The 26,829-nt window shown below is 48.3% G+C and overlaps 2 protein-coding genes across 4 annotated transcripts in view; one reads left to right on the plus strand and one right to left on the minus strand.

Annotated features, from left to right (window-relative positions):
* Positions 1-272: 272 nt before the first annotated feature.
* PLA2G3 (phospholipase A2 group III) lies at positions 273-5,686 on the minus strand. Its single transcript, XM_060029453.1, has 7 exons — positions 5,133-5,686; positions 3,979-4,111; positions 3,590-3,724; positions 2,988-3,295; positions 2,234-2,363; positions 2,009-2,125; positions 273-1,377 (listed from the first exon to the last, which is right to left on the minus strand). The coding sequence occupies exons 1-7, from the start codon at positions 5,644-5,646 to the stop codon at positions 1,164-1,166; spliced, it is 1,551 nt and encodes a 516-aa protein (XP_059885436.1). The 5' UTR covers positions 5,647-5,686; the 3' UTR covers positions 273-1,163.
* A 16,099-nt stretch (positions 5,687-21,785) lies between these two features.
* The window catches only part of RNF185 (ring finger protein 185), a 28,332-nt gene continuing 23,288 nt past the window's right edge, over positions 21,786-26,829 (plus strand). For 2 of the 3 annotated variants that reach the window (XM_060028383.1, XM_060028386.1), the window contains exon 1: positions 21,786-21,905. The gene's annotated coding sequence lies outside the window, so the exon portion shown is untranslated. The remainder of the gene's footprint in view (positions 21,906-26,829) is intronic. The other variant, XM_060028384.1, reaches the window with a different exon arrangement.

Raw genomic sequence — 26,829 nt, forward strand, 5'->3', positions numbered from 1 at the left:
AGCTGTATACATTACACATGCCATGTCCTTTAAGCTGCACCACAAGTTGTGGTGTTGAGTTCAGTGTAGTTCTTAGCTCCATTTCACAGGTGAGCAAACTGAGACCTCCAAGAGGTTATGTGAACCTTTAAAAATCAGATGCCTAGGGCTTCCCTGGTGGCTCAGTGGTTGAGAGTCCGCCTGCCGATGCAGAGGACATGGGTTCGTGCCCTGGTCCGGGAAGATCCCACATGCCGTGGAGCGGCTGGGCCCGTGAGCCATGGCCGCTGAGCCTGCGCGTCCGGAGCCTGTGCTCCACAATGGGAGAGGCCACAACAGTGAGAGGCCTGCGTACCGCAAAAAAAAAAAAAAAAAAAAAAATCAGACGCCTAAGCACAGTTTGGCTGTATGCTGGAGGGAGGGAACATTTACTAGGTGCTGAGTGCTGTCCGTGTTGGTTCGCTTAATCCTCAACAACCCTGTGAGGTAGGTCCTGTTTACACTCCCCTTTTTCAGACGAGGAAACTAAGGCTCAGAATGAAGGAGGTCTCTTGCTTAAGGGCACGGGGGAGATCTGAATTTAGGTCTAGGGCAGAAAGAATGGGCCAGGGCTGGGCCAGGAAGAGCATAGGAGCTGTTAAGAGAAGGGGTCCCCTGGGGAGGTGAGTTGGGAAGCCCCTTTCTAGCTTCCGCCACCCTGGATTCAGACACAGGCACTTCTGTGACATCCCTCATTCCCCACCTGCTGCCCTAGACCTCAGCAGGCAGACGCTGGGGCTTCCCTGGGCAAGTTCTTGAGACATGCATTAATTTTGCAACATAGACATATATGTACCTCCTCCTGGTACCTCCTGGGGCTGCTGCAATGTTACCTTCTCCCCATTCCCATCTGGATGTTAATTTCTCTGGGAAGGCCCAAGCCTGGGGCAGCAGAATGAGCCTCCTGAATACCACATCCAAGCACAGAGGGGTTGTGTCACCAGCCCAAGATCACCCAGCGCAGCAGGAGACGTGGTCCAGCATTTGGGTCTTGGCCCCCCCACCCTACCCATGCAGCCCTCTGGCTATCCACAAGAGCCCGTCCATGCTTCAGTCTAACACGTGGAGGGGAAGCTGAGACCCCCAGGGCCTAGCAAAGCCAGGAACAAGGTCCAGTCTTGTGCCCAGGAGAGCTGGAACTGAGGTCACTGGTTCCAGGATTTCTGCTGTCCTTCAGGTCCTCCGGCTCCCTGGGTCAGCTGCAGACACCGGTCATAGAATGACGTGGGGGCCTTTGGGTGCTCTGAAGTCCATGCCTGCCTGTTGTCTGTGCCTGTCCCCTGGAGCTGGAGTTGCCTCTGCTGAAGTTGCCGCAGGTGCCGAGCTGACACCTTGATGGCCCTGGGGTCTTTGGAACAGCTGTGAGGAGAGAAAAGTGGGGCAGGTGGTCATAACTGCCAAGAATCCCACCCTACTCTGCAGAGAGGGTGACCAAGGCCCAGAGAGGAGCAGGGCTGGGGCTGGGAGGGTGGGGGGCTGTTACACCTAGCAGGGGGCAGGATAAACCTGGGTTGGCACCCAGAGGCCCAGGTTCTGCCACTAGCTGGCTGCAGAAACCTGGGTCAGTCTGGGCCTCAGTTTCCCTACCTGTGAAATAGGAAAAGTAACAGAGTTAGCTTTGAGAATCAGAATTGAAATGAAATTGTGGATTATGGAGTAAGAGTTAAGCAGGTGTTTCACTATGTGTCCTGCAGGCCTTGGCCTATGTACGTCACACACGCCACTTCCTTGGCTTCTACCTCCATTTTATAGGTAAGGAAACAGGTGTGGAGAGGTTATTCAGCTTGCAAGGTCACATAGGAAGTAAATGACAGAGTTGAGATGTAACCTACATGGGCCAACTGCAGAGCCGAACCCAGGGATGATGACAGTGGAGCTCAGAGGTCCCCTGACCCCCTCCATCACCCTCTCAGCCCAGGTGCACAAAGGGAGCAGAGGCAACCCACCCCTTGGGAAGTCCCCCATCCCTCCTGGCCCTGATGTCACTTACCCTTTGCCCTCAGCACAGTCCAGTGGAGGGGCCAGTTTGAAGCAGGTCATGCCCAGCAGCTCCCAAAGTATGTTGGCGCCCACAGGTGGGCTGTGGAGCCTCAGGAAGCGTGCCAGACTGAGGACAGAGGCAGACTCAGGCTGGGGCAGGGCCTCATCAGCCAGGTGTCCCTTCCCAGTGCCTGGCAACAGGCAGCCCACCCCCAAGGGTCCAAGCAGGCCTCACCGGCGCGTGCAGTTGCAGTGGAAGAGGGGTTCACGGGCATCGTTGAACAGCTGGAACTTGGTCTTCTGGGGCCCGATCTGATGCTCACACTGGTCCAGGCGGCGGAAGCCGCGGCAGGCCTGGCGGGCACCTGGGGGCAGGTGTGGTGGTGAGAGGAGCCCTGTCTGATGCCCACTGCCATCCGGCACACATGCTCTGTCCCACACATACAGTGTCCCTCGATCTCATGCCCTTTGTGCCTTCAGAGTGCCTCACACATAGGAGACGCGTGCACGTGCACACACACACACACAGCAGTGCTGCTATGGGGAAGCCCAGAGAGTCGAGAGTGGTCAGAAAAGGTTTCCTGGAGGCAGAGGCTCCTAAGCTGAGGCTGGAAGAGGGGAAGAGTCAGGGAGAATTCTCCAGGCAGCAAGAAGAGCATGTGCAAAGGCCCAGCAGTGGGAGAGAGCAAGTGGCTTTAGAAGAACCAAATGAAGTTTGTGGAACTGGAGTTTCGACTGGGGAGTAGGATCTGCAGGACCAGACTTGACAACCCCTGGGTGTTGGGACATCATGGTGGGGCCTCAGCGAGGAGTGCCATGGACAAGTTTGGAGCTTACAAAAATCCCTCTGGCTGTAGCATGAGAGAAGTTGGGAGACCCCAGAAGGAGCTCAGAGCAGGAAAGGAAGCAACACAGGGGCCCCCCACCCTGAACAGACCCAGGGACACCTCCTTACAACAGGAGCCCCCAAGGTTAGGTTCTGAGCTCACCTTGAGGTTTTAGGCCACGCCATAGTCCCTGGAGGCCTGAATCAGTGACCTCCAGCTGGACTATGGAGGCCACATCAGGCCCAGGGGAGGCCACAGGGGCCTGGAGGGCTGTGGCATTGGCTTGGCTGGGGTACTCGGACTCTTTCTGCTGTGCTGGCCACTTCTGAGGGTGCTGAATCCACCGAGGCTTGCTGGGTGCTGGGTTCTGAGGACTGGGAGTCAGGGGAATGGCAAGGGAGCTCCAGGAGGCATTGTAGAAGGTCCTGGGCTGGAGACGGGCGAGGGATACAGAGCCATATGTTCTACACCTGGGAGGTAGCACATGGTGGCAATTGGTAACCCAGAATCCCCCCTCCCAGAAGTCCCCAGGTTCATCTCCATGGAGATCAGGGCTCTGTCAGTCCCACCCCTCACCCCACATCCCACTGGGTCCTGCAGGGCACCCAGGGAGCATCTGCATCCTGGGCCCAACCCTGAGGAGAAGACAGGGAGGACGAGGCATCATTCCCTGGAGGACAGACATACAGAAAGGCTTCCCTCCCAGGTTTGGAGCCCGAGCTCCCCACTGGCTGGGAAGGGGCTCGAAAGGGGCAGCCACATACCCGCCCCACCAGTACCACTCCACACAGGCCTCCTGGTCCTCCAGGACGAAACAGGGGATCGCCAGCACGTTGAAGAAGGCCACGCCCACGATGTCAGAGATGGAGTCCCGCTGGTTATGCAGGCACTGCTGGAACCTGTCCCAGAGCCAGCACTCAGGTCCCTGGACCACAGAGAGCTACTGGCTCCTCTCCCAGACCACCTGGTCACTACCAGCCAGGTGATTTGGGGTCCAAGTGTTCCCTCTCCTGTTAGGCCTCAGCTTTCCCACTGCACAGTGGACTCCGGCTGGCTGATCCTTTAGGATTCTCTGGAATCCCAGACTCTGCACCAGGTAATCCCGGTGGATAATCCCACCCCAAGTTCCCAGCCCTCCCTGCCCACCACCAACCTGGCATCACAGTTGCAGTGGGAGATGGTGTGGAGTCGGTAGTTTCGGATGCCATAGTTGTACTGGAAGGGTGAGACAGTCTGTGGGCAGCGGTCGTGTTCCTGGCAGCAGAGATCGGGGCCCTGGAAGACCCCTGCAGGGAGCGGAGGGGGCACCAGCTCAGCAGGGTCGTGGGCAGCACATGCCGGCTATGCCCGCGTGGTGTTGGGAGCAGAGACCTCATTCTCATCCCAGCCCTGATACAGATGACCTGGGTTGCCTCAGACCTCTCCCTGTGGGACTCACAGTTCCAAAGCTTGAAGAGAACACCCAGGTACAGCCTCTGTTGGGCAATTCCAAGTGCCAGGCAGCCCACCCAGGAACCCTTGCCCACGGAAATATCTTCCTCAGGTGAACTGGTGTCTGCCTCCAGAGTTCTCGGGCTCACACCACAAGTGAAACTCCAAAGTTATGAATGTGTGTGGAATGGAATGGTAAACAGCAGGGTGCAATCTCGCTGGCACAATGAGGCATTGTCAGGATGCCAGCCTGCTCCAACTCAAGTGCCAAGTCCTCCTCCCAGCCCTCCACGTGTATGCACTGACAGCTGTACCGAGAGTGCAAAAAAGCCATGCATGTTTTTCACCACCTGAGCAATGATGCCCTTTACTGAGCATCTCCCAAATGCCTGGCACTTCCCACACCCAAGCACACAGCAGCCCTGGGAAGGAGGTGTCACATTTATTGTACAGGTGAGGAAACAGATTCAGAGAGGGGAGGTGACTTGTTCAGCTCGGAAGGGCTGAGCTGGGATTTGAACCCAGGCCTCCCCTCCCACTCGGCGTCCCCTCCACTGGGCACCCTGTGCCCATAAAACCTCCTCTCGGGTAATGTTTTTTTGGCTCAGCCGACCCTGGATCCACCCCAGCCAGCCTCCTTCCTCAGATGGTAATTAATGAAGCCTCCCAGGTGTGAGTAGGACCTTTCCCATCTATAACCACATTCAAGCATCCCATGATGAGATTTATGGTCACCCCATTTTACAGATAAGGAAATTGAGGGTCAGAGTGGTTAAGTCACTTCCTCAGGACACACAGCCTGGGAGAGTGGGTACCAGGGCTAAAGGCTGCATTTCCCCCCGCACCAGCCCCCCTGTTCACACACCGATGGCTCACCCAGCTCCGAGGTATTCCCGGCAGAATCCCCAACTCCACACCACAGTGTGCCAGGCATGGTCCAGCCTCTCTTCACCCGCTGGTTCCCCATGCCAGGCGCTCCACTCTGCCCTGCTGCTCGCTTCTCCCTGGTCTCTGCTGGACTCTCGGCAGGCCCTCTGCAGGCCTCCCACTGACGCTTAAGGGTGGCCAGGGCTCGCTGCAGCTCAGGTCCAGGGGTGTGGATGAAGGAGTCCCGGGTGATCTCACCAGCACAGAGGGTACTGAAGGCTGTAGTGAGCTCTGGCTCATCCTGCCGGCTGCACACCTGCAGCCTCCCGTGCCCATCCCAGTGGGCATGGAACAGGGCTAGTCCCTGGGCATCCTTGCCCAAGAAGCTAAGGAACCCCAAAGGGCTGCCAGAGATGGGTCTGGCCAAGTGGCAGGAGGTGCTGTGCAAGTGGAGGGCAGGGGAGCCCCCCAGAGCTTCCCCCAGGAAGTTCAGCACCCCCAAGAGCACCACCAGAACCCCCATTCCGCCCTGGCCCAGCCCAGTCAGACAAAGCCCCCGGGAATCCTACCCTGGTGGGCCCACGAGGCAGCAGCTCTGTAGCTGAGCGGAAGCGAGCCCAGCCGACCCGGTGCTGCGGGGCCAATGAATGGAGCTTTGGGAGGAGTAGGAAGGAGGCTGGAGTATGGGGTGATCTGGGGCTTGTAACTGAATCCACCGGCTGGGCAGGCTGCTGATTGGCTGAGGAGTACACTGGCCGGGGCCCACGCCCCCACTTGGCCTGCCTTTCTCCACGCCTTCCAGTCACCTGCCACCAGCCTCGCCTGGATGGGGACGGTAGGAGCCAAAGCCCTGGGCCCTGGGGGCAGGGGCCAGAAGGGGGATCTGTATCTCCCTGGGGAGGGAAGAGGGTCTGGGGGATCAGAGGAGGCTCCTAGAACTGGTCATCCCCCCATCCCAGGGATGGCCGCCAAGTCCACCTCCATGAAGCTGGCAGAAAGCCACGGGCTTCTGCCAAAGCTGGGTAAAGGAGGTAAGGGCAGGGCTGGGGCTCTGTGGCCACACCCCCCCCCCGGGAGGCTCTGAGGCTTCTGGGAAAGGGAGCATCCATCCCCCCCACTACCCCCACCCCCACCCCACCCCCCCACCCCCCCCCGCCCCACCCCCCCGCCCCGCCACCTGGATGCTCTCCCTGCCCAGTCCTGGTTCTAAGAAAGGCACTCAGCATATTCAGGGGACAGTGCCCCAGGGCTCCCCACTTCCTGGGACTCCAAGCACAGGCATGGCCCGGCAGCAGCCCTCCTGGTCTGATAGATGGTGTAGACACAGCCAGAGCAGACTTTGAAAGCAACACTGGGGCTTCCCTGGTGGTGCAGTGGTTAAGAATCTGCCTGCCAATGCAGAGGACACGGGTTTGATCCCTGGTCCAGGAAAATCCCACATGCTGTGGAGCAACTAAGCCCGTGCGCCTCAGCTACTGAGCCTGCACTCTAGAGCCCACGTGCTGCAACTACTGAGCCTGCATGCTGCAGGTACTGAAGCCTGTGCACCTAGAGCCTGTGCTCCGCAACAAAAGAAGCCACTGCAATGAGAAGCCTGCTCACTGCAACGAAGAGTAGCCCCCGCTCGCCGCAACTAGAGAAAGCCCGCGCACAGCAACGAAGACCCAACACAGCAAAAAATAAAAATAATTAATTAATTAATTAATTTTTAAAAAAGAAAGCAACACTGGGCAGGGCTGATGCTCTGGGCGTGAAGGGACTGTGGTCCCCAGAGGAGCAGAGGTGGCCTAGGGGGCTGTGTCTGCAGCCACCTCCATCCTTGGACTGCAGTCACCTGGGGGACACAGCAGGCATCATGTGTACCTCAAGAGACAGGGGTGATCTGTCCAACAGGGAGGGGTTACACCCAGACACTTGTTCCTGTGTCTCAGAGCTGATGTATTACTCACCTTCCAACCATCTGGGGAAGCTGGGTACTTACAACTCAACTTCCCACCTCTGCCCTCCTTTTCCATATTACAGGGCCCTTTCCTGCTGGTGAACAACCCAGGGAGGCTGGGAGGTACCACAGCAGGAACCCAACTTTCAAGGTCGGATGGACCTAGCTTGGGTCCTGGCACAGTGTGACTTCAGGCCTAGAAGTCTCAACTTCTCTGAGCCTCAGTCTCTTCATCTGTATAATGGGCATACTCACAGCAGCCACTTCACAGGACTCTCAGCACAGTGCCTGGCATTCGAAACACTGTTACGGCTCAGGACACCCCTGGGCAGGAAGCAATTTACGCAGAAGAAAGCAAGTCTCAAAGGTTTGGGGGCCATAGCATCTGTGACAGCGAGTCCTGGTTAGGCCACTGCCTGGCTGTGTGACTGCAGGTTTGTCCCTGCCTTTCTCGGAGCACGGTTTCCTCCTCTGTACAGTGAGGGGTACAGTGGAGCTGACCTTTGAGGTCTCTTCCTGCCTGGGCCCCAAAGGGAGGCAGGCTGGGGCCTGCCCGGGCCTCAGGGGAGGGTGTCACTGGGTTTTCCCTTCAGATTAACCAGTGGCCACGTCAGTGAGCCTACAGGACAGGCTCCAGAGCCCTGCCTCCCAGTGGGGTGCCCCTCAGCGGCCTCAGAACGGAGGATGTCAGGATCCAAACCAGCAGGACAGGACAGGGCCAGCTGAGCCCTACAGACAGAGGGGCCGAGGCTTTTCTCTGGGTCCGCACCCGTCTGGGGTGGGGCAGGGTGCACAGTGGGTGACAGTGGGGAGTGCAGGGTCAGGGTCCATGGGAGAAGGCGTTCCCTTCTCACTCCTTCCCTGTCAGATTGTTTCTCCCTGTCTGTCTCCATCCGGCCCCATAACCCTTTGTCTCCTGTCTCCTCACCCATCCCTCTCTGGCTGTTAGTCGCTTTCCCTCTCTGACACTGATTCTCATTTCTTTCTGTCTCCTCCATCCCCCTCTTCCATCTTTCTCTCTGTCTCTAACTCCCCATCTTATTTTCTCTCTCCATTTCTTTCTCTATCTTTCTCTCCTCTGTCTCTCTTTACAGTTTTTCACTGAAGCCCCCCTTTTATCGTCTCTCTCTCTCTCACTCGTTCCCTCTTTCTCTGTCTCTCGCATTTTTCTGTTCTTTGTTCCTGTGTGTGTGCGTGTGTGTGCGCGCGCGTGCACGTGTGTCTCCCTCTCTCCTAATCTTTTCTCTTCCTCCCTTCTCTGTCCCTCTCCCCCTCCACACCCTGACCCCAGGCCTAGGACCCAGCGAACCCCACTCTTTCCTGTTCACATTTTCCCAGCCATGATCTCATCTGATGCTCACAACCCCTGCCCCTCCCTGGGGAGACAGGCAAGGCAGGGCTTCTCATCCCATTGTCGAGATGGATGGAGTGAAGCCCCAGAAGAGAGGTGACTTGCCCATAGTCACTTAGTGGATTGGGGAGAAGCCAGGTCAGATGTCCTCTGGCCTGTGGGGAGGGCCTCCCCTGGCTCTGGGAGATTCTCAGCTCCACAAGAGCCTCTCCACCACACGGCCTTCCTCGCCACTGCCTGGAGGGCACCCTCCCTCTGCCCGGTGGAGCTGGCCTCCTGGCCCCACCTGGAGGGCTCTCTGAAGCTCTCTGTGCCAGGAGAATGGTGCAGGCAGTGCCTAGCGCCAGAGCATTCTGTATTCGTTCAAAAACAAATAGTAACTGAGAGTCTACTATGTGCCAGACACAGGGCAAGGCCCTGGACAGAGAGAGGAGGGGAGGGGGCACAGAGGATGCTAGTGTCGCAGGATGGAGATGGAAGGCATCCCTGGGGGTAAGGGGTCTGGCAGTTCGAAGGAGCCAGGGCCTGGGTGTCGGTTGTGTCCTCTAGGAAGCTGCCACCATGACGGAGTTAGAAGTGCAAGGGATTTATGTCCATGGACATTTAGGTTGCTTCCATGTCTTGGCTATTGTAAATATTGCTGCTATGAACATTGGGGTACATGTATCTTTTTGAGTTAGAGTTCCCTCCAGATATAAGCCCAGGAGTGGAATTGCTGGATCATATGGCAACTCTATTTTTAGTTTTTTAATCAACAACTTAGGAAAATATGAATAAAAGAGAGAGGGGAGAGATGGGGACTCAGAGACACTATGGAAGCCATTCTACCTAATCAAGCAACATTAGAAACTGTGGCGGTTTGAAGATGTGCACAGTTTCTTTGATACTCTTCCCTTCACGTGGTGGAGCCTACCACCCCACCCCTCCGGTGTGAGCTGTACCTAGTCACTTGCCTCTAACAAAATGTGGCAGAAGTGACATTACTTCCTAGACTAAGTCACAAAAGACATTATGGCTCCCTCCTTGCTCTCTCCTGGACCACTCTCTCTGGGGAGGTGGGTGACATGTCATGAGGACATTAATGAAGAGGCCTACATGGTGAGGAACTGAGGCCTCCTGTCAATAGCCATATGAGCGAATCACTTGGAAGCAGATCCTTAAGCCCTAGTTAAGCCTTAGGATGAGTACACCCCCACCTGACCTTTTTCTTTTTTTGGTAACAGTTTATTGAGATATAATTCACATGCCATATAATCCACCCATTTAAAGCATACAATTTAATGGCTTTAAGTACATTCATAGTTGTACAACCATCACCACTACCTAATTCCAAACATTTTGATCATTCCAAAAAGAGATCCTATAACCAGTAACAGTCATTCCATCTTCCTCCCTCCCCCAGCCCCAAGTAGCCACTCATCTACTCTATGTCTCTATAGAGTCGTCTATTCTGTACATGTCATATAAAAGGGATCATGCAATATATGGCTGTTTGTGACTAGCTTCTTTCTCTTAGCATAGTGTTTTCAAGGTTCATCTGTGTTGTAGCATGTATCAGTACTTCATTCCTTTTTATGACTGGATAATATTCCATTGTATGGATAGACCACATTTTGTTTATCCATTGTTCAAGCTGATGGACATTTGTACTGTTTCCACTTTTTAGCTATGATGAATAATGCTTCTATAAACATTCATGTAAAAGTTTTTCTGTGGACATATGTTTTCATTTCTCTTGGGCACATACCTAAGAGTGGAATTGCTGGGTCATGTGATGACTCTAACCATTTGAGGAACTGCCAGACTGTTTCCAAAGTGGCTGCACCATTTCACATTCTCACCAGCAGTGTATGAGAATTCTGATTTCTCCACGTCCTTGCCATCCTAGTGGGTGTGAAGTGGTACCACATTGCAGTTTTTGTTTTTATTTCCCTGATGGCTAATGATGTTGAACATCTTTTCATGTGCTTATTGGCCATTTGCATATTTTCTTTGAAGAAATTGGCAGACATTTTTGCTGTAACCTGGTGAGACCCTGAGCCAGAACCACTCAATTAATAAGCTACTCTTGAATTTCTAACCTTCAGAAATTATGTGAGATAATAAATGTTTGTTGTTTTGAGACACTAAGTTTGGGGATATTTATTACACAGCAATACATAACTAACACAGAAGCACTCAGGAACATGTCATGAGTGGCTACTATTAATGGTACTGACAGTCCCAGCCAATGCAATAACACAAGAAAAAGAAATACAAATTGTCAAGTTTGGAAAGGAAGAAACAAAACTGTCATTGTTTATAGATTGATTTTTCTACCTAGAATTTCCAGGTGTATCCAATACCTGGGGAAAGCAGTGTAGTGGAATATAATAAGCCCAAGCCAGACCCAGATTGGAGTCCTAGCTTTTCCTTTACTTTCTCTGTCATCTTGGGTAAGTCTTTTTGCCTCTTTTGCCCTCATTGGTAAAATGGAGATAAGAATAGTACCTATGCCATGAGGATTAGTGTGAGTGTATATAAAGTGTTTAGGGACTGACATATAATAGCCTTTGACAAGTGAGATCTCCATTTAGGAGGGGATTTGAAGGCAGGAGCCAGGCAGAATTGCAATGTGATTGATTTGATGCCCAGTTCTTAAGCTGCAGAATGTGGGCTCTTTCCATTCCCCCAACTGACTCCAGCCTGCTAGTAGGGTCCTAAGAGCCTCAGCAGATCCTTATCCACACCCTGGGTTCAACCCCTGGTTCCACTTCCCCTCACTGGGCAGCTTTGGGCAAATCACTTACCTTGGCTGAATACCCATGACATCATCTACTGATTGGAATGCTCATGCCTCCCTACTTACTCACCTTTCTTACTTCTCAGGGGGTGTGGTGAGGATCAGAGAATGGAAAAGGAGCTCACTGAGGGGAAAACCTCACAATAGGCTGCAAATAGCCCAAATGAGTCCTTCATGCAGCATGAGACCCCATCTCCAGAACTGTAGGGAAACCTGACAGCAACAAGGGGGTAGAATGGGCCCTGAGAGCCCTGTCTAGCTAGACATGGGGGCCACAACAGGCCTTGGGGTTTGAGAGAATGATGCTGAGTGCAAGATTCACACCCTTCCCGTTCAGAATGCGCTTGACATTTATATTCTCACCAAGCCCAAGTGGTAGAATTGCCTAATAAATTGTAGATGCCCAGTTAAATATGAATTTTAGAAATCAGGGAATCATTTTCAGTGTAAGTATGTGCCCCAAACACTGCAGTTATTTTTTTTGGTTATCTGACATTCTAATTTAACTGGGTATCTTGTGTTTTTACCTATTATACCTGGTAACCCTACCCAGCAGTGGGGTGAGGAGAAGCAGGGCAGCAACTCTTCACCCCACTTCACACTGGAGACACAGGGAGGCTCTGCTGATTACCCACCCTTCCATCCCACCCAGGGCTTTTTGGCTGAGGTTGAAACCTGGGTTGTTTGTTGGCTGTAACTCAGAGAACTTAGCTCACATCACCGCCTTCCGTTTTGGAACTGGCCTGGCCCTTGGGGCCTGGGGAGGCCCTGGGAGTCTAACTCACTCAACAGGATGAAGAGGGCAGGTCAAGAGGCCCAGAGGGAGGTCTGACAGAAGAATTTGGCCCCTGGTAGACTAAGTGATAAACCTCCATTTTTCCAGCCAAGAACCCAAGTTTTCAAGCACTGTTTTATTTATTTATTTATTTATCTAAAAATTTTGGCTGTGTTGGGTCTCTGTTGCTGTGTGCTGGCTTTATCTAGCTGCAGTGAGCGGGGGCTGCTCTTTGTTGAGGTGCACGGGCTTCTCATTGTGGTGGCTTCTCTTGTTGCAGAGCACAGGCTCTAGGCGAACGGGCTTCGGCAGTTATGGCACGCGGGCTCAGTAGTTGTGGCTTACGGGCTCTAGAGTGCAGGCTCAGTAGTTGTGGCGCATGGGCTTAGTTGCTTTGCAGCATGTGGGATCCTCCTGGACCAGGGCTCAAACCCGTGTGCCCTGCATTGGCAGGCGGGTTCCTAACCACTGCACCATCAGGGAAGCCCTCAAGCACTGTTTTATATGTGAATTTGCCCAAGGACAGCAGCAGAGGGGAGTTAGAGCTAGGACCAGACCTTGAGCTTCTTGACACCAAGGCTCTCCTTGTTGGTCTGGGATCTGGACGAGAGGGCCCAGGGAGGAGCCCTCTCACGCCCAGACCAGAGAGATGGGAGCAGAAAGGCCTGTGGGACAGCAGAGAGGACCCTCCCAGAAGCCCCCGATTTTGGTCCCTCCACTGCTGTCACCTAGTGGGCATCTAAAGCCAGTGCCTCCTAGGGAAACTCCTCAACAAGGAAGGCTGTCTTTGTGCCTTTCCCGTCCCTTCTGGTACCTGCCTGGTCACACTCACTGTGTGATGCTGAAAAGCCCTTTGCCTCTCTGGCTTTCATTTTCTCTCTTAGAATAAGGATTCTCCAAATGGCAGCAGGCCTAATCTTTCTAAAACACAAGACTGGAATTCCCCAGGCTGGGGGTTGGGGGGGTCTCCATTAGTTAGGACTTGGCACTTTCACTGCCCAGGCCAGGGTTCAATCCCTAGTTGGGGAACTAAGATCCCGAAAGGGCACGACCAAAAAAAAAAACCGCACACAACCACATACAAGCCTGGCCAGGTCAGTCCCCTGACCCTCTCTGGCCTTCAAGTTGAAGCTTTTCATGACCTGCAGAATCTGGGCCTGGCTGACCTCACCAGATCCCCACTTCTCTGCTCCAGCCACACAGAACTACTTTCATTTCTTCAATCACCAGGCCCTCTTAGGGCCTTTGCACATGCTGTTCCCTTTACCTAAAATACTTCCCTCTTCTTCACCTGGGCTTGTCCCTACTCATCTTTCAAGTGTTGGTTTAATCACCTCCTCCAGGAAGCCCCTCCCTGACTCCCGCAACCCAGGATGGGCTCACAGCAGGGAGGGGGTATGCTGCTGGAGTCTGGGGCACCCAAACACTGCTCAACACCCCACAGCAGCACCCCCATTCAGGACAGGGGACTTGGGGGGGCAGGCACTGTGGAAACTACGGGCTCAGGGTTCAAATTGACCCCATTTCCCATCCTACTCTGCCATGGTTAGGCAGTGTAAACATCAGCCAATGATTCCACCTCTCCAAATCCCAATTTTATTTTGTTTTATCTTATTTATTTATTGGCCGAGCCGCACCGCACACCACTGGACAGCCAGGTAAGTCTCGAAGAGTTGTATTTTCTTTTTTGGCCATGCCATGCAGTTTGTGGAATCTTAGTTCCCCGAACAGGGATTGAACCCCGGGCTCCCTGCAGTGGAAGCATGGATTCCTAACCACTAGATCATCAGGAAATTCCCTGAGTCCCAATTTTACAGGTGAATAAGTCAGATCTGTCTACACCAGTGCTGAACAATAAAACTCTAGTGCAAGCGATGAATGTAATTTAAAATTTTCTAGCCACAGTTTAAAAAAATAAAAGAAACAGGTGAGCTTAATTTTAATGATACATTTTATGTAATCCATGTGCAAAATATTATTTCAGCATGTAATCAATACTTTTAAATTATTAACGAACTATTTTACATTCTTTGTTCATATTAAGTCTTTGAAATCAGTGTGTATTTTATATTTACAGCGCATCTAAATTTGTATTCCACATTTCAAGCGCTCAGTAGCCACATGAGGCTAGAGGGCTCTGAATTGGACAGCACGGCTCTGTCTTGATCTGTGTGGTGGTTACGCAAGTGTGTTCATATGTAAACATTCTTGCAGGGAAACACTTAAGACTTTTAACCTTTTTTGTATTCAAATTATATCTAGTCTTGAGAAAAAAAAATAATTCCCGGGTTTCTGGCCTGATCGTGGAGGGACAAAGGGTGGAGCGATTTCCTGGGGTGTGGGAGCCAAGGTGACAGATGGGGTGCAGGGTGGGGGAAAATGAGAGTCTGAGGATCTTGGTCCTTTTAGGTCTTTGTTGCTCCCAGGCCCTGGGAAAGTTTCCAGTCACCCAAGCAGGAGCTGTGCAAACTTCGGCTGCCCCCTGGTGGCCAGGTAGCAGGTGGCAGGCAATTGTTGACCTTGGTGCCTGGGCCTCCTCCCCAACACCTGAGAGGGGGTCATGGTGTCACTCAAACTTCTCTCCTAGACCTCACAGTCCTGGCCATGGGCATCCCTTGTATCTAGGATTTCTTGATTAGCAAAAAATAAAAGTCACCATGTTAAATTTGTATTTCAGATAAATGACAAATAATTTTTTGTATAAATATGTACCATTCATTGTTTATGTAAAATTCAGATTTAACTGAGCATCCTGCATTTTATTTGGTCACCCAACTTCTAGCTCATCCTCCAGGACTCGGAAGCACAAAATACAGTTCTACTTTGCTGTGTGACATTCGTCATATTCCTTCAGTTTCCTCCTCTGTAAAATGGCCGATAATTCTTTCCTCAATGAACTATTAAGAGGACTCACTGAGATGGGAATTTCCTGGCTGTCCAGTGGTTAGGACTCGGCGCTTTCACTGCTGGGGAGCTGGGGTTCGATCCCAGGTCGGGGAACTAAGATCCCACAAGCCATGTGGCACAGCCAAAAAAACCCAAAACAAACAAACAAAAAAACAGGACTCACTGATAAAAATGTAAGAAAAAAAGTCTCCTCATAATGCCTGGCACATGGTACACCCTGAGTGAATATTCCTCCCTTCCTTCCTGGGCTCCCAGAGGTGCAGGTCAGAGATGGGCTGCCAGATGAGTACCCCACCTCCCTCCCCACACTGCCCAGGGTTTGGACCATGATTTCTTGGTGCCTTCTTGATTTTCCTCTCCTTCACTAGGAAACCTTCCTTGGTTTCCTAGACTTTTGTCCAAGCCTCATCTGTGTTGGGAATATTACAGAATCCTCTGGGAAGAGCCTAACTCCCAGGAATAGGGTCCTCCTTGCCCAGTTCTCAGAAGATTCCAGAATATAGTCCTGATACCATCTAGTGGCCATGTCCCTAAACAAATAATACCATCCAGACTTGAACCTGAGAAGTCAGGCTGGTTCACTCTGCCCTCGACCCAAGTGAGACGCTGTCCTCGGCCAGCAGGGCTGCCATGTTGCAGAGCCCTAGGCCAGGCCTTGGCAGAAGGCAGAAGAAACAGACCGTGAGCTGTCCTGGGGCAGAAGGATTGATGGCAGGGGTGCAGTGGACTTCAGCCCAACCTTAGAACCCATGCACAGAGAATGAGAGGAGCCTGAGGCTCAAGGTTAGGTGACATGCCTGAAGGTACACAGCAAGGATTTGCACATTTGCTCTGGGTTGGGTAAACAATGAGGCCATGCTTCTAACAGGCCCACCTCCTCCGAGGAACGGTTGGAGTTGAGGAGGACTGGGGGTGCTTCCTCTGGTTTATTCTCCATTCTGTTTGCATACATGGTCTTTCTCTCTGAGTCTCCTGGACCCATGGCGGGAGACTAACCCGAGCCTGGGGTTTGGATGGGGATGGGCCAGGCTCAGGGAACCTTCTTTCCCATGTCAGGTGAGGAGACCAAAGGAAAAAGTGATGCCATCTCCTCACCACCTACCCAAGCTGGACTGGTTCCTGGGATCCTGGAATCTTCTCTCCCTGCATTGAGCAGAGGAAACACTGAGGCCCAGAGAAGGGCAGGGATCTGTGAGCCTTAACAGATCACATAGGGCAGAAGGTCCCCTAGAATCCTTGCCTCTCCTCACCTGGCAGTTATACACCTGTGAGGCCTCAGGTCCTTAATCACACTTTTCTCCTTCACAATAACTTGCCTTTTCCCACTATTCAACCTTCCTGGCCCCCCAAAACCCTTGACACAAGTCCCCACTACCTCTGAGGCTCTGCAATGGCCTCCTACTTGACTTGTGCTCCTAATCTCCACCCCTTCCCTCTGCATTCTGGAGAAGATCTGATTGCCTCTGCATGGACCCCCACTCCCCCTTGCCCCTGCCCTTTCTTTCTTTCCAGGCCCATCCCTCTCTCTGTCGCTTCATAGACCCTACTCGCTGGCCCAGGGTGGCAAGGCAGCATTTTAACAGGAGGAGGTTTGTTGTCAGATTCCAAATGAACCTGATTCTTACCAGCTGTGTGGCCTTGGATATGCTGCTTAACTTCTCTGGGCCTCTAGCTCCTCTTGTGTAATAATACTTGTTTCGAAATTTGGGGGTAAGGATTAAACTGCATAAAGCCCTTAGCACTGTGTGTGACACGTTAATAAACATTCAGTAAATATTAGCTGCCATTATTCGTATGCGTGTTATTATTAGTCGGAGGAATAACTGGAGAGGAGGTGAGGGGGCAGGGGAAGGTTAGGGCTATTAACATGAGAACCCTTGGGATGCTCAGAGCAAGCAGAGGAAGACATCAGAACATTTCTATTTATTTTATTCTTCCCAACAGGAATAAATATTTTTTATTTAGCACAGTTTGCTGTAGGCATCAAATACTATTAAATCCATGCTGGGTCCTAGCAGCATAAATGCAAACATCACCAACAGGGCTTCTAGGGTCTGTAAGTACCTTAATGTGATAAGCAGAGAAGATATTACTTGATATATTTTTGAAGCTGAAGTGCTTCCAAGTTTGGTAGTTCCAATTCTGTTATGTCTTGGGAACATTTTTAATAGCAAGAACATGAAGAAATAAACAGTGCTGGTTCCCTTACGTTAAAGTTTCAGGAACGTTTCCAGAAAAGACCATGAGAATGACCTCATTTCTGACAAAGGAAAAGTTGAACTCTCGCCTTTAGTCTGCCTCCTGAACCCAAGAAAAGAACAAAGGGGAATACAATCAGCACGTTGTCTTAATTGGAGCTGTTGGCTTCAATATCTTTTCATAATGATGGTGCTCTGTGACTTTTCAAAGGAGGTAGCAGCTCAAGCAGGAATTTTATTTTATTTTTATTGTAGTATAGTTGATTTACAATGTTGAGTTAATTTCTGCTGTACAGCAAAGTGATTCATTTATACATATATATTATTTTTCATATTCTTTTCCGTTATACTTTAGAACAGGGTATTGAATACAGTTCCCTGTGCTATATAGTAGGACCTTGTTGTTTATCTGTCCTATATATAATAGTTTGCATCTCAAGCAGGAATTTTTCAAAGTACACTGAGAGCTCTCAGTGCTAAGCCTGTTCCATATCCTCACAACAACCTTCTGAGGTAGGAATAAATCTTTGCATTTCAACAGGTGAGGAAATGGGGGCTTCTGTAGGTGAAACTGATGTCTGAATTCACATAGCTAGTGAGCAAGGGATCTTTGAATGCTCTCCAATCAGAGACCACCAGAAGCACACCCGTGGTTGAACAAGTTGAGTTTATTATTTGTTACAGCAAAGTGGGGGATGTGAACTATGAGGAATGATAGGGCATCTCAGTAACAGAGTCTTAGGAAGGACATTTAGGATTTGGGCTTGTGTGTGATAATTTGGGGGTGGGCTTAAGGAAGCAGTGTTTCCAATTAAGAAATGGGCAGAAGACCTAAATAGACATTTCTCCAAAGAAGACATACAGATGGCCAAGTAGCACATGAAAAGATGCTCCACATCGCTAATTATTAGAGAAATGCCAATCAAAACTACAATGAGGTATCACCTCACATCAGTTAGAATGGCCATCATTAAACAGTCTACAAATAATACATGCTGGGGAGGGTGTGCAGAAAAGGGAACCCTCCTACACTGTTGGTGGGAATGTAAGTTGGTGCAGCCACTATGGAAGACAGTTTGGAGGTTCCTCAAAAACTTAAAAATAGAGTTACCATATAATCCAGAAATCCCACTCCTGGGCATATATCTGGAAAAGACAAAAACTCTAATTGAAAAGATATATGCACCTCAGTGTTCATGGCAGCACTATTCACAATAGCCAAGACATGGAAGCAACCTAAATGTCCATCAACAGATGAATGGATAAAGATGTGATATATATATATATATATATATATATATATATATATATATATATATACAATAGAATATTACTCAGACATTAAAAAGAATGAAATATTGCCATTTGCAGAAACATGGATGGACCTAGAGATTACTATATTAAGTGAAGTAAGTCAGGCAGAGAAAGACAAATATTATATGCTATCACTTATACGTGGAATCCAAACAAATAATACAGATCAACTTAATGAAACTGAAAGACTTATAGACAAAGAAAATAAACTTATGGTTACCAAAGGGGAAAGGGGAGGGCGAGGGATAAATTAGGAGTATGGGATTAATAGATACACACGACTATATATAAAATAGATAGGGAATTCCCTGGCAGTCCAGTGGTTAGGACTCCGTGCTTTCACTGCCGAGGGCCCGGGTTTGATTCCTGGTTGAGGAACTAAGAGCCTCGCAGTGCAGCCAAAAAAATAAATAAATTCTAAAGATTTTTAAAATAAAATAAAATAAACAAAAAGGATTTACTGTATAGCACATGGAACTATATTCAATACCTTGTAATAACCTATAATGGAAAAGAATCTAAAAATAATTAATTTTAAAAAGAAGAATCTGAAACTGTACATTTGAAACTAACACAATATGGTAAATCAACTATAGTTAAATAAATAAGGAAGCCAGGTTTTATCTGGATCAGATGCTGTCTATGATGGGTACCTTGGTAAATCTTATCTAGAACGAGGGAAGACTAGACTGAGACTAAAGCTGTAATTGGTGAAGAAGCAGCAATCTCTATATGAGCTAGGTTAGGGAAATACTTGGTCATTTTTGTGCTTTGGACAATGCTCTTGCTTTGTCTGGTTCATACATGATTATGGCGAGGTCTTTATATTGTCCTGATCCATCAGAGTCACAGAGCAGCCTTGTCTGATGTTGATATTCTGTGTTTTGTTTTTATGCTCAACAGGAGAACACCAAGGCCTTCCTGTAAGTGCCAGGCTAGCTCCTGGGTATCAGGGGCTGCTTTTCTGTTTCTCAGAGCCTGGACTCAAATCCAGGTTCATGTGACTAGAAACATCCCTGTGTCCACAGGAATTTGAAGAGAAGTCTGGCAGATGAGGAATTTCATCTATGAGTTTATTTCATCTACTACCTTCACCCCCTACTCAGACCCAACCCCTAAGACAGTCCCTGGGATAATTGCAGGTACTTAATAAATGCTTGTTGAATTCATGAAACAACGAAGATGGGTGTTAAGCACTCCAGAGAACGGGACTTCCCTGGTGGCACAGTGGTTAAGAATCTGCCTGCCAGTGCAGGGGACACGGGTTCGATCCCTGGTTGGGGAATATCTCACATGCTGCGGAGCAATCAAGCCCGTGCACCACAACTACCGAACCTGCACTCTAGAGCCCACGAGCCACAACTACTGAAGCCTGTGCACCTGGATCCCGTGCTCCGCAGCAAGAGAAGCCATTGCATTAAGAAGCCCGTGCACCACAATGAAGGGTAGCCCCCGCTCATCCCAACTAGGGAAAGCCCACGTGCAGCGACAAAGACACAGCCAAAAATAAATTAAAAAAAAAAAAAGAAGAACTCCAGAGAACAATGTCTGGGTGCAAATTGCAGCTCTTTCACCTATCAGTATGTCATCTGAAAACTGTTAATTAAAGGATAAAATTGCATAAACTTTTAAAAGTTTTCCTTTACCCATTTGTAAAGCAGAGGTAATGATCAAAACCATTTGCAGGGCTGCTGTGAGGATCAAATTAACCATTGTTTGGTGTGTGCTTAGGTACGCTCGGTAAATGTTAGCTATTAATATTTTCAAGCCAAGTAGCCCATTAGTTTTGTGATTGTATGTTTGATATTTCTCCTGCTAGGCATGAAAGCAAAGATCTTGTCTCATTTCCTATTGCATCACCAGTGCTCAGCACATAAATTAATGTTTGATAGGTAAATAAGTAAATTGGCTAGAACCAAGGCACTCCCCTCATTCTGGGGGTAAATTTTAATTTTTATATCATTGTCCACTGAAATAAAAATGCACAATGTGAGAGCTGTTTCAGTTTTATTTGGGGACTTACTGATGACTATAGCCCAGGGGGAAACAGCCTCTTAGATAGCTTTGAGGAACTGCTCCAAAGAGGTGGGTGAGGTTGGTTTATATGTGATTTTGGAGAATGGGTATGAGCAATCAAGCACACATCTCAGTAGAAGGTTGCTGTGAGTCACGAGGAACACATATCTCAGTTAATGACATTAGTGTCTTTCTAGGTATGAAAATATGCAAGAAATTGGGCTCCTAAAATTTTCTCCTGAAAATATCTAACCATCTGAAGACCTGTTCTGCCAGTTTTCCCAGAACAGAGAGTGCCTCATTCCTGATCTTCGCCCCTGAACTCCTTTCATTGTGTGTTGAAGGTCAGAGACTACCGTGGCTAATGACTCAATCCTTGTAGAACCGGGTGTCAAGAGACCTTCTTTAGTTGGCATCTGAAACTTAAAGAAAAGTTGCAAAAATTATGTAAGGAACTTCCATATACCTTTCACCTAGATTCACCACTTGCTTACATTTTGCCTCATTTCCTTAAATCATGCTCTCAATTTTTATACACCTGAATTTTTTTCTGAATCATTTGAAATTAAGTTGGAGACATTGTGCCCTTTTACCCCTAAATACTTCAGTGAATATTTCCTAAGAACAAGGGTGTTCTCTTAACATAACCACAATAGAAATTTTAACATTGATACCCAACCCCTAAACCACGATCCATATCCAAATTTCATCCCTTCCAGGAGGCACATAATCTTTACTTGACCTATAACTGGTGATGTTAACTCTGATCATTTTGATTCACTTGTTCTGCGAGGTTACACCTCTGTGAAATTCCTATTTTCCCTTTGCAATCAATAAGTAATTTATGGGAGACCCTTTACTGTGTAACCATCCTGTTCCTCTAGCTTTACCGTCCATTACTGATTTTCTAACTCCGTCATATCTGCTAGTTGTCATTCTACTAAAAGGAAGAATTTCCCCTTCTCCCCCATTTATTAATCACTTCTTTATTTATATCAGTAAAGAGTCATTGGGTTATAATTTTATTCAGTTATATTCTGTTACTATCATTATGTATTTTGCTCAAATTGCCCAGATTTGGCCAGTGGGATCTCCTTCAAGTTAGCTCCTGTGTCCTATGACATATTCCCATCATTCTGATTCCCATCATCCTTACACTCTGTTCCAACAAATACGTTCCAAGCACGTCTGGGGCTTTCCATGCCCGGACTTAGGCTTTTTAAAAAGCTGCTAAACGGTCCCTGTGTTTTTCCGCTTCCTGCCAGCAGGCGGAACCTTAGAGCCCAGTATCTGGGGCTGAAGCACAGCGGCGCGGACCAACCTTTTCCGGTTGTGGCCGGAAGTCGCCGGAGAGCGGCGGCTCTGAGTCAGCTGACCAGCGTACGCGTAGGAGGAATCTGAAGTCCGGCCGGCCGGACTGACCCAGCTAAGGGGCTGGCTGGACGGCCGACGGACGGACAGGCTGGGGCGCCCTCGGCGGCGTTAGCTGAGCAGAGGCAGGTACATGAGGGGTTGGGGCGGCAGGTGGGGGTCGTCCAGGTTGAGGGACGCGGGCGGGGACCGGGTTCCGCCTTCAGCAGGCCCACGGGCTGCGACATCTGAGCCCAGCAGCACAGAGACAACAAGTCCAGCCCTGGCCCGGGCCATTCGCCCCAGAAGGGAGGTCAGGCTTGTACTGTGGTCTTTCGTCCAGTGATTACAGTTTGGGGAAACTGAGGCCCCAAGTAGGGAAAAGGCCCCCACAAGCTCTCCTTTCCAGGCAGAGACTCACTCTAACTCTGACTTCCAGTCGAGGCCGCCTCTCTCATGCGGAGGTGCTTTTAATGAGTTTGCCCCGAGTGGAGAGGCCGAGGCCCGGAAGCGCGCTGAATAGAGTTGGGCTTGGGAGTAAGAGGCCCGACTCTGAGACTTCGTCGCCGACAGCCAGTTGTGCTTCATGGGCCAAATCCTTTCCCTGTGTCGGGCCTCAGTTTCCTCATTTGTGAAACAAGGCAGTGTATCTCTAAATATGGTTCTCACAGCCTCTGCTTTGAAATACCCTACGGTGCATACTTCACAGTGCAGGACTCAAATAAGACTCATTTAGAATCTGGGTCGGAACCAGGGAAACTATATTTTGAACATGCTCCTCGGGGGTCCTCTGCATACCGATGTTTGAAGCCCACTGATCTTAAGTGTTTTCTTGCTGTGAATTCTAGATATGCATTCTTTGCTTTGAGGCAGCTGGAACTCTTTGGGGGGCAAGGGGGGTGGCTGGCGAGAATGTTTAGCCCAGAAAAGAGAGCAATGGAAGGGAAAACAAAACAATCTCATCAAAAACAGAAAAGATTGTTATGGTGAAGAGGGCTTCCACTTCATCTTTGCGGTTGAAAGAGGCAGAAACTAGGATCAATAGGTGGATTCTACAGGAAGACAAAATTTTGATTTAATAGAAGAACTTAATGCTGGCCACAGGTGACCAGCAATGGAATGGATTGCCTCCAGAGTTAGTGAACTCCCTGTCAAAGGAGTTATTAGATGGAGGTCCTTTTCAACTTGAAAGTGTCTAATTCTGAGTAGTTACTTTGAGTCTTTCTGGTGCTGTCTTCTTTTTCTGCCCTCTTTTCTTGACATCTCCATCCCCCCAGCCTACATCTCTAGAAGTGAGGCCAGTGGGTTTGAACTTTTGTCATCTCTTCCTTGTCCTGTGTACCATCCTTCTTTTCAAGGACTTTGGAATGGCCCATCTGATAAGGGCTCCTTAAATGTTTGTTGAATGAATAACTAAGCAGGGTCCCCACCCCATCAGTTTGTAGCTTACTTTCTTAGAATAACTTGGAAATGAATCTGAAGACTTTGATGAGGAGAAGCCAGTGAACTCTTTGGACTCACAGAGCTGAAGAGTATGGGTTGGAAGGAGGCTGTTCAAGCCAGCCTCCCCCAGCTCCAGGACATGAATCCCTCTTTAATCCTCTCTCCAGCAGTTTGTTGTTATAGATGTTGTGTCTACTGAGAGAGTTTTTGCAATCTGTTGGCTAATTTCATCAACATTTAAAACCAATCCTGTGATGGACTTGACTTGCCAGTTCATCCTCACATGTAATCTGCAGATAATGCTTCTAGCATATCTTTAGTTTTCTAATTAAACATCAGAGCTCCTTATTTTGTGATTTACAAAACTCCAAGCAGATCACTTTTTAGAAACCTGTTAGAATGCTTACATTGCCCTATAGAACAGAGGTTCCATATTGACCCAATCCTGCTGGAATGCCAAAAAAAGGTTGGGTTTGAGCCAAGACTTCCTGCCTGTGTTTATCTTCGTCCCTTTTTTGTTTGTGTTTCCTAAGTTGTAAAAAAAGTTGTGAAATGCTTATTCAGATATTATACAGGCGTTGAGTAAAATGATTGTAATTTAATGGTGTCTTTAAAACTTCTCAATCTGAAATTTTCCTCTTAAAAAAGTACCTAAATCAGCATTTTAGGAAAATCGAACCAAGTAAATAAGGTTTTATTGGAACACAGCCACACCCTTTAATTTACATACTGTTTTTGGCAACAGAGTTGCCCCAAAGACCATATGGTCTGCAAAGTCTAAGGTATTTAATGTACAGTGCTTTTCAGAAAAAAAATTGCCAACCCCCTGACCTGCTCCATGTACTTTCTTTTTTACTTTTTATTTTGAAATAATTTTAGACTTCCAGAAATAATACACAAACTTCCTGTATACTCTTTACCCAGCTTTCCCTAATGTTAACATTTACATAACCATAATAACATTGTCTAATAAATTTAACGTAAATACAGTACTACTAACTAAGCTATAGGCTTTATTTAAGTTTTGCCATTTGTCCCACTAATGTCCTTTTTCTGTTCCAGGATCCAATCCAGTTTCCCGCATTGCATTTAGTATCAAGTCTCCTTAGTCTCTTAAATCTGAGACAGTTCCTCAGCCTTTTTTGTCTTTCATGACTAAACTTTTGAAGAGAACTGGCCAATTATTTTGTAGACTGTTGCTCAAATTTATTTTTTTGAGGTAGAATTCACATATCATAAAATTCACCACTTTAAAGTGTGAATGTTCACAAAGTTATGTAACCATCACCACTGTCTTAATTCCAGAACATTTTCATCTTCCGAAGAAGCCCTGTACATGTTAGCAGTTTCTCCCTAGTCTCCCCTCTTCCCATCCCCTGGCAACCACTAATCTGGAATCACATGTATGTGGCCTTTTATGTCTGGCTTCTTTCATTAAGTGTAATGTTTTTGGGGTTCATCCATGTCATAGCATGTGTCAGTACTTCAGTCCTTTTTATGGCTGAGTAATATTCCACTGTAGGGATATACTGTGTTTTGTTTATCCATTTGTCAGTTGATTGACGTTTAAGTTGTTTCTGTCTTTTAGTTGTTATGACGTGCTGCTCTGAACATTCATGTACAAATTTTTGTTTGAACATATTTTCAGTTCTCTTAAATGTGTTTACGTAGGAGTGAACTTGCTGGGTCAATGGCAACTCTATTTTTAACTTTTTGCCTGCCGAACTGTTTTCCACAGCAGCTCACCATTTTACATTTTCTTTTAAAAAAAATTTATTTATTTTTGGCTGTGTTGGGTCTTTGTTGCAGAGCACTGGTTCTAGGTACGCGGGCTTCAGTAGTTGTGGCACACAGGCTTAATTGCTCCACGGCATGTGGGATCTTCCTGGACCAGGGATTGAACCCATGTCCCCTGCATTGGCAGGCGGATTCTTAACCACTGTGCCACCAGGGAAGTCCACCATTTTACATTTTCATTAGTAATAAATGAGGATTCCATTTTCTCCACACCCTCTTCAACATTTGTTATTGTCCTTTATTATTATTATTATTTTCCACCGTAGTGGGTGTGAAGTGGCATCTCATTGTAGTTTTATTTGCATTTCCCTAAGGCTAGATGGTGTTGAACAGCTTTTCACGTGCACGTTGGTCATTTCTTCTTTGGAGAAAATGTCTATTCAAATCCTTTGCCCTTTTGTAATTGAGTTACTTGTCATCATGTATAATTTTACATGTAAATATTCAGAGTTTGCAGATCCCCTGAAGCCCCTTGAAGTAATTCATTGAGAGCTGAACTGCAAAATCTGAGGCAGTGCCAGTAACTCCGTGACCTGATGGCAGTTGGATTTGGACATGTTGAAGTGCAGAGTGAGTTGTACGTCTGACCACTCAGAGGTTGGTTCAGCCCCAACCACTGCTGACCATGCAGAGCTGGGGCGGCCATGTCAAGTGAAAGGGGTAGTACAGCATCATCCCGGATGTGATAAGACCACTAGGAGATCCTGTAATTTGGGAGCTACTCTTGTGTTTGTCTGGTCACAGGCAGGGAGTCAAGGAGTCAGTGGTAGTTGGAAATGCTCAGGACTGGTGATGGCCTTGGGCAGCTGCCTGAGGTGGCAAAGCTACCAGTGCACCCACGCTTCTCTTGACCCCAGAGCATTTGGCTCTAACTAGACTATCTTGAAGACACACATAGTCAGACACACACCCCCCAGTAATTCTAATTGTGAAAGTTATATGTGCTCATATTAGACATTTTGGAAAATACAGGAACTGCCCTAGAATTTTCTGCAGCAGCTGAATCATTTTACATTCCCACCAAAAGTGCACAAGGGTTCTGATTTTTCCACCTCCTCACCAACACTTGTTTTCTGTTTGTTTGTTTTTTAAATAGTAGCCATCCTAATGGGTATGAGATGGTATCTCATAGTTTTGATTTGCATTTCCCTAATAATTAGTGATGTTGAGCATCTTTTCATGTTGTTGGCCATTCGTATATGTTCTTTGGGGAAATGTCTATTCAAGTCCTTTGCCCGTTTTTGAATTGGATTGTTCATTTTTTTGTTGTTGAGTTTTAGGAGTTCTCTATGTATTCAGGATATTGATCCCTCTGATATATGATTGGCAGATATTTTCTCCCATTCTGTGAGTTGCCTTCTTACTCTGTTCATAGTGTCTTTTTTTTTTGGCTGCGAGGCTTGCAGGATCTCAGTTCCCCAATCAGGGATTGAACCCGGGTCACAGCAGTGAAAGTGCCAAATCCTAACCGCTAGACCACCAGGGAACTCCGCTGGTCTATCTTATAAATGCTCTCTTGATGGTCCTCCTTGGGACCTCCTATTGAAAGGAGAAGTGAGATCACATTGTTTTTGTCAAGTATATGCTGATGTTATTAAAACTCTTAGAAAGTTTTCTCCTTAGTTGGTTAAACCTTGTCGACCTTATTCATTTTCTTGATACTCTACCTTTAGAGTATTTCAGAGGTCTTCAGCTCAGCCGCAAATAAAATTTGAATTAATAAGATTTTATAGAATCTGAATTTAATAAGAATTTACTGACTGTGTGAAAACAAAAGCAAAACTCTCACTTTGAAAATTTCTCTGATGACAAAGGAAGGACAGACACAATTACC

Source organism: Delphinus delphis, chromosome 13 (assembly GCF_949987515.2).
Source record: "Delphinus delphis chromosome 13, mDelDel1.2, whole genome shotgun sequence".
NCBI classification, from domain to species: domain Eukaryota; kingdom Metazoa; phylum Chordata; class Mammalia; order Artiodactyla; family Delphinidae; genus Delphinus; species Delphinus delphis.

Bases quoted from the DNA above. Each gene is read 5' to 3' on its own strand.
- PLA2G3 (XM_060029453.1), bottom strand. From the start codon at position 5,646: ATGGGGGTTCTGGTGGTGCTCTTGGGGGTGCTGAACTTCCTGGGGGAA. The intron at 2,364-2,987 runs GTGAGCTCAGAA...ACCTGCCCCCAG, and splicing joins GCGTGGCCTAAAACCTCAAG to GTGCCCGCCAGGCCTGCCGC. The intron at 1,378-2,008 runs GTAAGTGACATC...CTCTCCTCACAG, and splicing joins GACTGTGCTGAGGGCAAAGG to CTGTTCCAAAGACCCCAGGG.